The following is a 16,836-nucleotide window of genomic DNA, read 5'->3' on the forward strand; positions in this document are numbered from 1 at the left end:
ATTGTATGTCCAAGAAGAGGAATCAAAGATTGATGAAATGGTCAAATCAAGAAGACAATCATACTTTGTTCCAATAACAAGTCTTAAAGTTAAGATTGTGACAATGAGTAAAAAGTATTAAAGGTTTATAACATTCATCAAATGTGGAAAGTTGTGATGTCTTGGATAAGACAAAGACCAACTATGACCAATTTATGAAGTGTTTTGATACAAGCTACACTAACTCTTGAAAAATTTGTTTGTCAAGAAATGTTTATTGACAAAAGAATCTTATATGTCAAGGAGTCAGTGGGAGTCTTAATGGTCTCGAAAAGTTTCAAGAACAAATCAAATAAACCTTATCGATCATCACTAGTACACGAGTTGAGGTTTACAACCTATCGTAAAGACATTATTTTGTTTCTGTGCCAATCCAATCGAGTTAATTATGCATGTGAGTCCTATGAGTTCTCATTTGAATGCATAAAAGGAAAGGACCTTGATCAATGGAAAGTACATTGATAGGAAAAGGTGAGCTACTTAACTACTTGGAAGACGTGGTGGGCAGCTGTGCTACCATAAGGCAAGAAATCAAGATTAAGAAAGTTCGATCCATATGAGTTTGAATTTGTCGTAAACTTTGGTTTTTAACAAATTCGCATGGATAGGAACACATACACCGTTTAAATCTAAGTGTCATAAGATTTCCTCCTTCATGAAAATGATTGTGAGAAAATGCTTTCACTAAGAAAGATTTTAAAAGATAGTGATTGTAAAATGGCATTCTCAAATTCGATCATGGTTACGGCATCCCTTTCCATAATTTGAATTGTGAGGTTTGGCAATTAGTCTTAATTGTTAAGACACACATATGAACTATCTAAGGCAAAAGTGTATAAGTTCAAGAAGCCTTGATAAAAGATTATCAAAGCACTAAGTATTAGAAACATGAACTTAAGAAATTCAATAAGTATTGTTTTTCTGGAAGTTAAGATGTTTATGAATACATGTCGAAGCTAGTGGGAGCATAAGTGTTATGTTTTATAATAATCATCATGATAGTGGGAGCATAAATGTTATGATTGTATGATTATTAAGGCACGTATTGCATAGTTGGCAATATTAATTATAGAAAACAAGAGTCATACTTTGCAAAGTTGTAAGAGTTGAAAGGTTGTTTTTGCTATAATTAAGGGAGAGAATATTATGCTTCATTTCAAATCTAAAGGATTAGATTGCGAAATGTTGATAAATTTAGTCAAAGGTACATAGTGTGTTCTTAAAATTTCGATTGTGATTACGGCATTCCTCTTCGCAATTCGAATTTTGAGAACATAGCAAATAAAACATTATGCGTCGTGTCCCATACGCTTCGGGTATAGGATCAATTGCGAATGCTTTAATGTTTGACCATTCTAAAATTTTCCAAATGTATAGTGCATTTAGAGGGAAAAGGGACTAGAATTGGTTTTGACTAAAATAATTAAACAACTATCAAAGGACAATCCAAAGTTCGACGAGGATTGGTCGCTTGCGAGTAGTTGGAAGTATAGTATTGGAAATTATGGAAGTGTTTCCATATTGGATGGACGATATCGACATCATTACGAATAGATAAGATTCTATTAAGAATGCGTTGTCATATAGAAAATATGGAAGTATGTCCATGTTGGGAAGTAAAATCTATGTCTAGATTAGAAACTTTATGCGAAAGGATGTTCAAAGGAATGTACTTTGAGTGAGAGACATCATATCTAAGGAATTGTCTTGTAACAATCTCCGATAGAGGAATTTGTAATATCATTGGCAATAGTCTTTGAGACTTTGGTGCAGTGACATTACAAAAGGATCGTTGCATAAAGTGTTAGAATCTAGTGTATTCTATAAGTAACAAGAATTTGACATTCTTACACTTAAGAAAATGGATTTGGTGTTGTAAAATGAGAATGATTGGAACTGTGTTCAATTTGTCTATTTCGCAAAAGTAAGAACCATAGGTAAACATTGTGTGCATGCTAGGAGCATGGGACAAGTGTTGGAATTCAAATGCGAAGTTGATTACCCGAAACGACAAATAATGAGTAATCGATATGGTGATAAATAAAACGTGTTTGTTTATACTCAAAGGTTTGAGGCCATATGGGATTAGTATTATTCTTGTGTTTCACCTTGCATGTTTTGACTTCCAGAATAATTCAGTTTATTAAGAATAATCGAATTATTCAAACGGGCCACAGTCGTTCATATGTTGGAAGTAGATATGAATGAAGACTGTCGTGAATTGGTGTGTGGATTGTCTAAAAGAGTATTAGACATAAGCAAATGTTTGCTGCAACGTTCATGAGTGCTTACGAATATGATTTGAGCATTGGATTAAACCCACGCTCACTTGGATCACTCCATGAATTGTATTACGAGTGATTGGTGAGACGATAACATCTTATATTCTTGAAACCGAGATGTGTGAGTTGTATCTTGCGAATCGGTTGCACATTGATAATATGTAAACGCACCAGTAACTTGGTGTTATAAAACATATTGTTGTGTGTAATTCGGTGAGTGAGTGCAAGCAAGCATTGTATCAAAGTTTATCCGTTCCTTTTATCCAAAGTAGGATAAAAGCGATATCTTTGGGCCCCTCGATGGTTTAGTGATGACATACGTAAATGCTCGGCCGGGCTAGGGCTAATTTGATTTGTTCAATTAGTCTGTCGTCATAAATCGGAAATCAAGATATAGTACAGAGAGAATGATTTGAAATCATATCTCATACGATATCTAGAATGGAGGAATATATGATCCCTTATCTGAGGACACGCGTATCTGATATGATCAGAGTTGACAACGGCTTTGGAAAGCTACGATTGCAGATAAGGATCTGAAGTCATACGCAGAATAGTTGTTAGACTTATCCAAGTGGGAGACTGTTGGATTAGTGTCTAAGTCCATAACTATTTTGGTATGTACTTGACCCGATGGTGCATGGTCCTTTTGGGTTGCCTTCACCAAAGCAACTTGATTGGAGAAATGAATAAAGAGAGAGAGGATAATATGATTTATTAATATGTTATAAGAATAATATATTAAAGGAGAAATCATATTTGTTTAATTAATATTGGTCAATAATTAATTAAGAATTAGTTTTGTGATCAAATGTAATTAATTAAACCAGAGGGGCTGAATTGTAATTATGTGATAGTTACAAAATAAGGTAAGGATTATCTTATTTATATGGCGGACGAATTAAAGGTTGGAAAGCCTTAGAATTCGAGTATGATAAGGATTCAAGGATTATCTTATTGGTTGCTTAATGGATAATCAACTAGATAAGGATAATGACTGAAACCCTATCTCTACACCTATATAAACACCCCTAGGGTCATGAATTCGTATATTCCTTCCCAAGAGGTCCTAGATACGAATTCTAACCTCTCACCTCTCTCCTTATACCTTCTCCACTTGCTTATGGTGTTTGTGAGCCATTAGAGGAGTGACACTTGTGACTCTAAGCCTTCCAAAGTCAATACAAGGAGATTTGGGATTGTTATTGCTACATAACAATCAAGGTAACACTATAAACTTATTCTCATGTTAATATGATTATATGTATGCTAGAATTAGGGTTTATAGTCTTGGATTGAAAGCATGTACAATAGAGAAACCTAGATCCGAGCATTAGGGTTTGTATGAGCACATAGGATGTCTTATGACCAAAACCCAACAGTAATCTAGTTGCAGAATATTTGAAGGTCTGAATGACGATTCACTAATTTCCACCATGAAAAACGAAAAAGAAATTTAAGTTTTAAATCTATGAAAACTCCTAGATCCTTTTAGATTCATTGAACTTTTAATGGCATGTTTAAATCTCGATATGCCCCTCTTGTGTGTGACTGAGATGCCGAGGATCACAAAGTGGGTGTTAATAACCATGCAAACTTACATGGTGCCCTCACATGTTACAATCACCCATTAGATGTGTCGGTAAACCATACACGCTCCACCGAACTATGACAAACATTGAGTCACCCTTTGAAACCTTTGCTTAGAACCATTTAGTGTGCCGGTAAACCACACACGCTCCACTAACGTCTTCGCAAGGGCACAAAGTGTAATTTCATGGAATTGCATCAATTCACTTTTGCCTAAGTAACTAAGATTGGGAATTAGAAAACCATTTAGTTACTTTGTATTTCATTATACTTATAATGGAAGGTTTCGTCCTATCCTACCCGTTCGGCTAACGACCCTCCACTAGTCAAGAGTGCGGTGGGTAAGAGTGGATACCCATTCAATCGCCATTTTATAGGCAATTTCCTTAAACACCCCTTATAGACCAGCTTCGTGAATGAGGCCTACTAACAGTAAGACTAACTTTTACTCATACATATATATATATATATATATATATATATATATATATATATATATATATATATATATATAATGTTAGACTTTTAATGTTATATATATAATATAGGGTGCATTTCATACTTTTAAAATACTATGTGGTCAAATTTAATAATTATACCTTTAATTCGATTAAATTGCAAACCAAAACTTTTATGGATTTATTAAATCTCTTTTAATTATACACCTTAATTAATTAATAAAACCATAAGGGTGTGATTTGAACTTTTCAAAACAATACTAGGGTTTTAGACTTTAACACTCCTAATTAAACCTTTTTAATCAACTTTTAAATTCCAAAACTTGAGGGCAAGTTTTGAAACATTTCAAAACAATTTAGTTTTAATCTATCTTAAAATTTCGAATTTATGACATTTAAATTAAAATTTTAAATATTAAAACTCTTGATTTAATAATTATCTTGAATTAGACTATTAATTTAATTATTAAATCATAAGGGATTATCTAAATAATGAGGATAATTACCATTTAGACATTTAAGTTATCCTAATCCCTTAAATATCTATATAGATTTTGAAAATATGGATGGATAATGCAAGATCTTGAATTACCATATATAACAATTAGAGGATAATTACAAGATATGGGATAATCCAAATCCCTAAAAATTAGGACCTTATCTTGGGGAGGAGGCAAATTTCGAAAATCAAGGGATTATAACAAACCCTAGATTTCGAAATTTATGGGTTTAAGGAAAGGATTTGATGATCTTATTCAAACTCTTGCAAATTAGGGTTTGCAAACCCTAATCTCGAAAAACCCTAGCCTCTTAGGGTTTATTGGCAATAAACCCTAATATATCAAGTTCATACAATTGAAACCAAACCAATGGCTCTAATACCACTGATGGTTTTTAGTCATAAGACATCCTATGTGTTCATACAAACCCTAATGCTTGGATCTAGGTTTCTCTATTGTACATGCTTTGAATCCAAGACTTCAAACCCTAATTCTAGCATATGGAAGCCTTGAAAACCCTTATCCTTTATCCTTTGGACGATTTCAAGGATCCTTATCTCCTTGAATTCGTTCAACCCATATTTAGGATAACCATTACCATATTTTGTAACTATCACATAATTACAATTCAGCCCCTCTAGTTTAATTAATTACACCTGATCACAAAATTAATTCCTAATTAATTATTGACCAATATTAATTAAGCAAATATGATTTCTCCTTTAATATATTATTCTTATAACATATTAATAAATCATAGTAACCTCTCTCTCTCTTTATTTATTTCTCCAATCAAGTTGCTTTGGTGAAGGCAACCCAAAAGGACCATGCACCATCGGGTCAAGTACATACCAAAATAGTTATGGAATTAGACACTAATCCAACAAGGTCATGGTGTGGGCAATTTCTGAGAAGACCTTTGTACATTTCCCATGCCTCATAAAGAGATTCTCCGGGTTGTTGCTCGAAGTTGACAATGGCTTTCTTTAACTTGTCTATTTTGGAAGGTGGGCAAAAATGGTCTATGAACTCTTCTTTCATCTTGGACCATGTGGTGACTAACCCGGGAGGAAGTGACTTGAGCCAGTCTTTTGCAGCACCTTTGAATGTAACTGGAAGCATGCAAAGTAGCTGAGTCTCGCGTGGCACATTTGGTACATTGAAATAGTCAGCGACACCATTTACTTCATCCAAGTGCTTGTAGGCATCTTCGTGGTCTTTTCCATAGAAGGGTATCTCCTTAAGTTGAGCGAGTATGTGGCCCTTTTAGTTCGAAAGTGGCAGTAGTGGGAATTGTGGGTTGCATAAGTCCCGGTCCGGTGTCGTCACACATCCTCTTCTTCTATTCCTCCATGGGGATTTCATCGATGTTAGCCATAGTGATAGCTAAATCGTCTTCAAAGTCGGATTCGTGTCCGAAAGTGAGATCTTCTTCTCCTTCGGTCTCGTACTCGATGACTTCTATAATTGGGTCTTCAATTGCTAAAGAGGCGTTGGATGATCCTGATTTGCTGCTCTTCTTCTTGCTGAAAACGGACTTGAGGTTCTTTAGTGGTGAGTTCTTTGAAGAAACGGATTCTCCAACGGCTTTTCCTTTGTTCCTCCTAAGTGCGGATTCTGGGTCTTCTAGAGGAGGGACCAGAGGTGTATCAGATCCTCAGGTCATGAAACAACTGCAAACAAAATAAAAAAACGCGTAAAAAGAACAAAAATAAAATTAAAATTAAAACTGTAACAGCGATGGACTCGCCAAGTTGGCACGAGTGCACTCGGCGAGTTCAAGGCAACTTTTTTTTTTCTAATTAACTAATAAAACAGATATTTATTAAAACCTATACTAATTACCAAATTACCTAAGAATTAACTCTGTGTTAGATAAATCCCACACAAATGATCGATAAAAATAAAAATTAGTGCTAATTTAGAACCGTTCCCCGGCAACGACGTCAAAAACTTGATGTGTGTAAACTTAACTAGTTTTAAACCTACTTTTATTTATAAAATAACACACAAAGGCAGTGGACCTATCAATTGTGGTAAAGCTAAATAAGTAGGGTATCGAACACAGGGAACGATAACTTAAAACTAAAAACTAATTTTATCTAACTTTATTAATAACTAAGGGTTTTTCTCTCTAGTTTTACAAGACTAGAAACTTATTAACTAACACTTAATCTAAAAACTAGAAGAACAAAGATTTAACTAAATTCAATAATGGGAAGGACTTTTGTTTAGTTCAACTCAATTGATCATATGGTTGATATTATGGTGATAGTGCAATGGATTAATTCTTCTATTGGTTACCGATTAAAGTAATTAGATTCACATTCGCTGCACTAATCCTTAGAGAACAAACTAACTCAAACAGTGATCAGTTGTCTAATTTAATTTAATTCACTAGATTATTTATTCGGGTTAATTTAGACTTGTAATAGCTAACTAATTTGGTCCTTTAGTTAACTTCTTGTTGATGGTCATCACACAAGCTCACACATGAATTTACCTATTTTTCTTATTAATTCTAGTTTCATGTTCATTAATCCTAGACATATGAAAAAGTGGTCACATAACATATGAGGTTGATAATTAAAAGATGTTCATGCTATCTAATTATCTTCCTATTAACAGAAAAATAGTTATCATTCACACATAAGGTTCTTTAACAAGCTAAAATCAACAAAATCACCAACATTGAATTAATCCTACCATAATAATCAATCCATAGTATCAATATTGTATCCCCAAACAGAAGTTTAAGAGTTTTAGCTCATGTTTGAGGTGATAAACAGCATAAAAACAAATTCTAATTGTCTAGCCATAATGGAAAACAAAAGATTAAGTACAATGATGTAGATTTGCCTCAAATCTCCTTCGGGATTGAATTCTAGGTGGTATCTTCGTTCTTTAGGTCTCTCCTAGCTCTTATTCACAGCTTGCTTCTCCCCAAGGGTTCCAGAATGTTGAATGTCGATCTGGAAAGCCGTATTTATAGATTCGACCCGACTCGTCGAGTCCATGTTTGACTCACCGAGTCCATCACTTAAATCCCATGTACGGTAAGTCACGAAGTCTTTATCTTCTCGATCCTTCGCTCGAACTCGCTGAGTAGGCGACCCTACTTACCGAGTAGGTGTTGTTTTTGGTGGTTTTTCTTCTTTGTTCAATTCCCGAGCTCCAAACCGCTTCTCCTGCTTCCTTTTGCTTCCAAGCTTAAACTTTGGACTGAAAACATAATTCAAACACTTTTAAGTATCTTTTGTCCATGAAATGCAATAATTTATCTAATAAATGATAAAAATCTATGCTTAATATAAGACTAAATATGCAAATATCAGTCACTTATCACGCAATCCCACCCCTGCTGCTACTCGACGAGTAGGGCGACAAATCGTCGAGTAGGCCTTAACCCAAGAAATCTTATTTAAATCATACCTGAGAATCGGGGCGTTACAATTCTGAAAGAATAACAAGTGTAATTCTTAAAAAATAACAACATTCTTAGACATTAAGTGTGATAATTCTTTAATTCATTCTTCAAACCTTTCCCATCAGTTCTTCAAGCCATTTCTATCACAAATTCTGTTAGAATGCAATAGTAAAATTCTGTTAGAATACATTATCAACATATAAATATTAAAATTTTATCAAATTAAAACAGTAAAATTCTAGCAGAATTTATTATCAATATATAAATAATTAACCAAAACCATAATCAGAAGACATGAATAAAAAAAAATTAACAGATTTTTATCCTCTCAATTTATTAACAATCAAATGAATAAAAAAAATTAACAGATTTGATACTTCCATGGTCCTGCAAAACAATTTATAATATAATTGAAAAAAAGTTGATCCAAGAGTTTTGTTAAACACCTTGCTTACAACAAAAACCTTTATGAAGAAACCATTTATATTTGCCAAAAAAAATAGTTGAACTTATATAAAAAGATTGGATAGAAACCTGATTTAAGCATTTTATCGAGCAGTTGGTATGCATCATGAAACTTTCTTTAAATTCTCAATAATGACAACTTATCCCTTGGTCAATCTTGAAACCTGTGAAAAACATGAAAAACAAAAATCTTGTCTCTTAGGATTTTTAACAAACAATTGGTAGGCATTAAATAAATAATTGGTTTCTCAATGTCTTTTTCAATTTCAAGCACATGGGAGCTCAAACCTTCTATCACTTCATCCTCCTTAATGGGATTGCGAATGACATGATTAACCATTAGAGAACCAGATATATCAGCCATAACCACTTTAGAAGAAATCTTCGATCCCATCACAGCACCCTCAGAACCATTCGTTAATCCCAAGCCCTTATTCTCAATAGAAATCGCATCACATCCAACATCCAAAAGGGAATCCACCAAATTCACTCCAGACCTAGGGCCTTTAGATTTACTCACATCACTCGATCCTTTTATCACAAGAGATTTCACTTCTGATTCAAACTTATTGACAAGAAGAGTGACTGATTTAGCTTTCAAAGGATCAAACGGTAACTTAGAAGCCTCACCAAAATCGATTTTCAGCTTGTTTCTCGGGTTCACATTTTTCCCCTTTCTTTTTTCATAATAACATCAGGTTCCAAATCAGGAGGAACCCCTTCCATGAGATCAACACCAACAATATCCGTGGAATAAGGAAAAAGAGACCAACAGATTAAGACCAGCCACGATGCCTTCTCGATCGCCCGATGCCTTCTCGATCTGATGAAGAGGGAGGAACAAGAAATCGGGTCTCTCATGTGCATGCCGATCGAAAAAAGAAAAGAACAAAGATTAGGGTTAGTGAGATGAACAACGATTTAAAAAGGATTTGTGATACTCATTTAATGATTTTCCAAATATACAACATTTATTTTTGGTTTATAAAGGTAAAATGACTAAGTTACCATTTATTATTTAATTAATGATTTCTTTTTTCCTAAATTCTGATTGGAACATTTAGGCACATAATATTTGCTAAAAACATTTGAATATATATATATATATATATATATATATATATATATATATTCTATCTAATCTGTTTACAAACTCTATTTATTAAAATATATGTAAATAAAGAAAAAAACATACCTAATTTAAATATATATAAATAAAGAACAAAAAAAAAAAAAAAAACCTAATTTGGTGAACTAATAATGAACAAAACTAAAAGATGTGAGAAAGTTTCCAAAAAGTCAAATGGTTCCAAAGAGAGACGCGCAATCCGTATTTGAATAACATAGATAGAAAAAGAAAAAGAACAAAAAAAGATAGATAAACCAAGGAAATGAAATATGAACTACATGCCACATGGTGATGGTGGTTATTATTTATTAATATTTTATATTTAAATGTTCTCAGGAAAAATAAAAATAGATCAAAGTCTCCTCCCGTCGTCTGCTACAAAAATTGAATTGAATTCAACAATACCCTTCTTCTTCTTCTTCCTCGATCAATCAATCTTTTCCACTGTTCTTCAAATCGTCGCCAATTTCTTGTCATTTCGTTTCTGCTGTTTTCTCCAAATTCATCCACTTCGTTTGTCCCAATTTCTTGATTGATCCCCTCGATCATCTCATCAATTTTCTGGGTTTTTGGTTTGTTTATTCCATTGCTCCTTTTCAGACTTGAAGAATCTCCAAGACCCTTTTCCAGTTTCGTTATATTCCGCTTTGTAAATCATTTTATCAAATTTCTGGGTTTTTGGTTGACCTTCCCCCCCTATGCTGAGTTCACGGAGTTCATTGATCTCTACTACAATGTGCCCCTCTTCGGCAAACGTCAATCCACTTCCGTGATCTCTACCGATTGCAATTTACTTCACATTAACATTACTCCGAAGTTTGTATCGTGCTGATTGGATATGAAGCTGTTAGTTCGTGTGATTGAAGCCAAGAATCTACCTGCAATAGATCCAAATGGTTCCATTGATCCATACGTGAAATTAAAACTAGGGAGCCAGAGGTTCAAGACTAAAGTGGTGAAAAAGTGCTTGAACCCTTCTTGGTGCGATGAGTTTAGCTTCAAGGTGGAGGATTTGAAGGAGCAGCTTGTTGTTACTGTCTTGAATGAAGATAAGTACTTCAATGATGATTTTGTTGGCAGCATTAAAATCCCCATTTCTCAGGTTTTCGATACTGTTGACAAATCCCTTGGTACTATATGGTATCGTTTGCAGCCCAAGAAGAAATCCAAGTTCAAAGAATGCGGTAATCTTCTTACTTACTTACTTACTTACTCTCTGTTATTTTATGTATGTAATACATACAGATCTTGTTTTGAAATGTATGAATTGAATGATTTTTACCAGGCGAAATTCTTCTGACGGTATGTTTTTCCCAAAATAACCCTCAATCGGACTTGCAACCACAAGCTGAGAACGGATCAATGTCGCCTGCAAGGTCTTCCACCAGTTCACGAATGTCATCTCCAATGAGGCCAGAAGAAGCTGCTGCGCCTATGAAAGAGGAGAAAACAAACAAAGAGAAGATTTCAAGTCTGCTTTCTCAGATTTTCAACAGAAACAACGAACCCATCCTACAATCCGTCTCTACTAAACTGACCGAGCTACCCGAGGTGCCCGAAACCGACGACTCAGAGGTATCCGAGGACAAAACTGAAGAACAAATCTTATCTGCAAACTTTGGAGAACTAATGAAAAACATGGAAGAGAAAGATGAAGGCAGGGAGATGCCTGCTAATTTACCCGGAGGGGTGATGTTGGATCAGATGTATGCGATTTCACCATCTGAATTGAATTCTTTCATCTTCTCATCCGAATCAAACTATCTGAAACAATTAGCAGAGATTCAAGGAAGTACAGATCTTCAAGTGGGACCATGGAAATTCGACACAGAAAGCAGCAGTCTAAAAAGAGTGGTTACATACGTGAAAGCAGCATCCAGGCTGATAAAAGCAATAAAAGCAATTGAAGATCAAACGTATCTGAAAGCAGATGGAAAATGTTTTGCAGTTTTAGCAAGTGTGAACACTCCAGAAGCTCCATATGCAAGCAATTACAGGGTTGAGGTTATGACCTCCATTTCTCCAGGACCCGAGCTTCCATCAGGGGAAGAGTGTTCTCATTTGGTGGTTTCATGGCGGATGAATTTCTTGCATAACACAATGATGAAGGGTATGATTGAAGGTGGGGCCCGCCAGGGTGTGAAGGATAGTTTTGAGCAGGTTGGGGGTTTGTTGGGTGAGAAGCTGAAGGTGGTTGATTTGAAAGATTTTGGATCAGAAAAAGAACAGGCTTTGGCATCTTTACAGGTGGAAACACAGTCAGATTGGAAGCTTGCTGTTCAATATTTTGCTAATTTCACTGTGATTTCCACTTTCTTCATGGGATTGTATGTGCTTGTGCATCTGTTTTTAGCCATGCCTAGTACCATTCAAGGCCTTGAATTTGGTGGCTTGGATTTACCAGATTCAATTGGGGAAGTTGTTGTCTGTGGAGTTTTGGTTCTTCAAGCTGAAAGAGTTATGTATCTCATATCACGCTTTATGCAGGCTAGGGTGCAAAAAGGTATAAATAATTGCTTTTTTTTTTTTTTTCATTCAATTTGGAGTTAACGACCTAATGGGGTTACTTTACCTATTTTTCATTTTGTCTTTTTCCTTCCAACTCCTCTCATATGCTAAAATCGACGAATATTGTTGGTATTTAGTATGTAAGGGTAAAATGGTAATTTTGATAATACCGTATTTGAAAATTGAAAATTGTAATTTGCAGGTGGTGATCATGGAATAAAAGCACAAGGGGATGGATGGTTGCTGACTGTTGCATTGGTTGAAGGAAGCAATTTAGCAGCTGTTGATTCAAGTTGCTTATCTGATCCATACGTTGTCTTCACATGCAATGGGAAAACAAGAAGCAGCTCAATAAAATTCCAAAAATCCGATCCTCGTTGGAATGGTGAGTCAGTGTGATTTTTGAAAAAGACATAAACGCCCTCATTTGAAATGTTATATATTTTTGTTGATGCAGAAATATTTGAATTTGATGCAATGGATGACCCTCCATCCACTTTGGATGTTGAGGTTTATGATTTTGATGGGCCTTTTGATGAAGCTGTGTCTTTGGGGCGAACTCAAATAAATTTTGTAAAAACAAATATTTCTGATTTGGGGGATGTCTGGATTCCTCTTCAAGGGAAGTTAGCACAGGCCTGTCAATCTAAATTGCATTTGAGGATTTTTTTGAATAATACAAGAGGTAGCAATATCATCAAAGAATATTTGACCAAGATGGAAAAAGAGGTTGGAAAGAAGGTAATTTCTTTTCTTTTTATTTTCTTCTTTGATTTGCTCGCTTTTTGCGATTTAACTTTTTTTTTTTTTTTTTTTTTTTTTTTTTTTTTTTTTTTAAATTATCCAGATAAAATTACGCTCTCCTCAAACAAACTCCGCATTTCAGAAGCTCTTTAAGCTTCCACCGGAAGAGTTTTTGATAAATGATTTTACATGTCATTTGAAGCGTAAAATGCCCCTCCAGGTGTTTTTTTTTTTTTTTTGACACAAGCATTCCAAATATATGCTCATTTTCGTGGTAATAAGCGAGAAATTATGTTTTTTGGTGCAGGGTCGTTTGTTTTTGTCAGCAAGAATAATAGGGTTCCATGGGGACATATTTGGACACAAGACAAACTTTTATTTTCTATGGGAGGACATAGAAGATATTCAAGTGGTCCCACCTACTTTGTCATCAATGGGTAGTCCAATTGTCGTCATAACATTACTTCCAGGCAAAGGCTTGGATGCAAAGCATGGTGCAAAGACACAAGACCCACAAGGCAGGCTCAGATTTCATTTCCAGTCTTTTGTGTCTTTCAATGTTGCACACAGGTATTTATTTATTTATTTATTTAAATAAAAAAAAATGAAAGTAGATTGGTATTTAAGAACAAATATGTTGTGATTTTGGGTGATAATAGGACAATCATGGCTCTGTGGAGGGCTAGAGCGTTGAGTCCTGAGCAGAAGGCGCTAATTGCTGAAGAGGAATCTGATGATAAAATGGTTGAAGAGGAATCGACATCATCCATTAGAAGTGATGATGACTCCGATAACAAAACCCTTCAGAGCGAAGAAAGCGGATCCTTTTTAGGCATTCAAGATGTCAGCCTGTCTGTTGTCTACTCCTCTGTTCTTTCAGTCCCTGTGAGTCCTTATACTTGGAGTTGTTTGCATATATATATATATTTTATTTTATTTTAGGAAAACATTGTGATTGATTTCCAAAATTGTGTTGCAGTCGAATTTTGTGATGGAGCTGTTTAGTGGGAGTGAGTTGGAGCGGAGAGCAATGGACAGGGCGCACTGTGTGAATTATTCAACGAGCCCATGGGAGTTTGAAAAGCCGGATGTTTATCAGAGACAGACTTATTACAAATTTGACATCAGCGTCTCTCGTTATGGAGGTGAAGTCACCACCACTCAACAAAAATCCAGAGACCGAAACGGTTGGCTTGTCGAAGAGGTCACCACTCTCCACGGGGTCCCACTTGGCGATTATTTCACCGTAAATACCAGTTCCTTCCTCTTATTAATTACATTATTATTATTATTTAAAAAACACACACACACACACACACTCATACTCATCTATCCGTTTATAGCGTAAGTACAATCCTATAATTGGGTAGATTTTTCAGAGCTCAATGCCGAAATAGAAACAAATGAAAGTATGATATGCAAATCGATCAAAGTACATTGACATTTCTTAATATAGCAATGCGCTTTTTGTTTTATAGCATCATACGTTCATTTCTTCTTATTACAACATTATACTTCAAACATATACCTAATTACGGTGATATCATTCAATAAGATTTTTTTTTTAAAGTACAATCTGCAATGCTATAATTGGTTGGGTTTTTCCAAGTACAATGTTTTAATAAGAAAAAGAAAATGAAAATACAATGTTGTAAGAGAAAGAAAAGAAAGTCGGATGCTGAAATACACAATTTTATGAAAGTACATTGCTATTTCTTAATATATTAACGTGTTGGGTTGAAATGAAAGAAATAGCAGTTTGCTTTCATTGATTTGTTTACTGTAACATCCTATTCCCATTTTTTCTTATTACAGCATTATACTTAAAAATCTACCCGATTGTAGAAATATGCTCACAATACAATGTAACTTTCACTGCTATGATAAGAAAAAAAAATTGGAAGTATAGTGGTTATAATTTGATAATTTTTTCAAAGTAGAATGCTGTAATAAAAATAAACGTAAGCAAGATGGCATTATAGAGAATTATATGAAGTAATTATTTTGACAGCTTCATACCAAGTACCAAATAGAGGATCAAGCTTCAAGATCCATTGGATGTAAAGTGGTGGTGTATTTTGGGATTGCATGGTTAAAAAGCACAAAACATAAGAAAAAGATCACAAAAAACATACATGCGAATCTCCAAGATCGTATGATGATCATGTTTAGTACAATTGAGAAGGAATTTGTAGCAGGAAAACAACAGATGCAGGACTCAACCTAGACTCAAATCAAATCATTCGATATATTTATTATATATAGACAGACATTTTGTAATTTGTAAGCCAATTGTCTAGCATATCATAGATAGCGCTTTGTATTTTGTATAGTTGTCAATTGTAATAACCCCCCAACCCCATTTCATTTGGAATCAATTTTGGAAAGCCAGTGTAGTTACTTGTGTACAAGTGTAGGAAAGTAGCCTAGACTCGAGGTTTATACACTCTATTACTTACTACCACGAATAAATCCTTTTAAATGTAAAGACTTTTATAGTATACTAATACTACTACACATGCTTGCTATCATCATCTCCTTCTAAAGCTCCTTTATTGTCATTTGTTGTCCGTGTATGCTTATTCTAGCAGTAAGATGATCAAGGATAAACTCTGAATAAGATCATTCATAGGTCACCTTGAATCTGAATCTGAACGTAAAAAGCCTTTGAATGGTTAAAGAATACTGGTTTTTCTGAACCATTAAGAGATTAGAATCATCAAGCATTATAAACATCCCCTAACAGAGTTTTAATCATGATAAAAGCTCATAAGGGGTTTTCTTGAAGATGCATAAAATGGTCATTATAATATCACCACATTAGAACATTTTAGGAAAAGAGCGATTTATATAATGTTTATCACAATATCATGATCCAAAGTACAAGGGTTTGTATAAATGGAAACAATCTTACACATTTGTTGGTAATGCATTATTTGTTGGAAGAATCACTTTTTGTATTAAAAACAAAAACTTTGTACAGAGCCAAGTTGTAACTTGTAAGTGTTTAAAGATTTCATATACGACTTTGAATAGAAGATGGTCCAGATAGATCTATTTGAAATGTTACTAAACTTTTTTTTTTTTTTTTTTTTTTTTGAGGAGGTTACATTTTTTGGACTTATGCGACAAACAAACTTGTTTGCTAACTTTATATATACATCCTAAAGATGACTTTGGGCAAGTCATTCACATGCTCCTTATTTCTCAACTTCTAGATGAATATAAATTAGCATATTTCATCATATTCTAAATGGATATAAAGATTAACATTGATATAACTTTGTGAGGGTTTATTATGAATGTGTTTATCATTTAAACAAGACAAAATTACATAAATGGTCCTAATGGTTGGCAATACTACCACCGTAAGTCATTTTGAGGAATTTTGAATCGTAGATGATCCTTACGAGATTTTATAACATTTAAATAACAAATATATATATATATATATATATATATATATATATATATATATATATATATATATATATATATATATATAAAAGTGTACATAAACAACATAAATAATATATCCCTTAAAATATACTTAATTTATGACACATCAATAGCTCCAAACATACAAACTCAATTGATCTTTAATTTGTTATCGATCAACATCTTAAAAGTAGCTATCAATATAGACATTTAATTTTGGTTGATGACAGCTTTATATCAGATTTTGAACAGGGGA

The 16,836-nt window shown here is 34.1% G+C and overlaps 1 protein-coding gene and 1 non-coding gene across 2 annotated transcripts; both read left to right on the top strand.

Annotated features, from left to right (window-relative positions):
- The first annotated feature begins 5,755 nt into the window (after nucleotides 1-5,755).
- Nucleotides 5,756-5,862, top strand: LOC145028044 (small nucleolar RNA R71). The gene has a single exon (XR_013675801.1). It is a non-coding gene; the product is annotated as a small nucleolar RNA R71 (small nucleolar RNA).
- A 4,336-nt stretch (nucleotides 5,863-10,198) lies between these two features.
- LOC145047247 (C2 calcium/lipid-binding and GRAM domain containing protein) lies at nucleotides 10,199-15,673 on the top strand. The gene is made up of 9 exons (XM_078995492.1): nucleotides 10,199-11,074; nucleotides 11,176-12,393; nucleotides 12,601-12,783; nucleotides 12,856-13,139; nucleotides 13,246-13,362; nucleotides 13,450-13,712; nucleotides 13,802-14,027; nucleotides 14,122-14,388; nucleotides 15,154-15,673. Exons 1-9 carry the CDS (start codon nucleotides 10,729-10,731, stop codon nucleotides 15,367-15,369), a joined length of 3,120 nt encoding a protein of 1,039 aa, XP_078851618.1. The 5' UTR covers nucleotides 10,199-10,728; the 3' UTR covers nucleotides 15,370-15,673.
- The last annotated feature ends 1,163 nt before the right edge of the window (nucleotides 15,674-16,836 follow it).

The sequence above is a fragment of the Lactuca saligna genome, chromosome 1 (assembly GCF_052625555.1).
Source record: "Lactuca saligna cultivar CGN05327 chromosome 1, ASM5262555v1, whole genome shotgun sequence".
Lineage (NCBI taxonomy): Eukaryota > Viridiplantae > Streptophyta > Magnoliopsida > Asterales > Asteraceae > Lactuca > Lactuca saligna.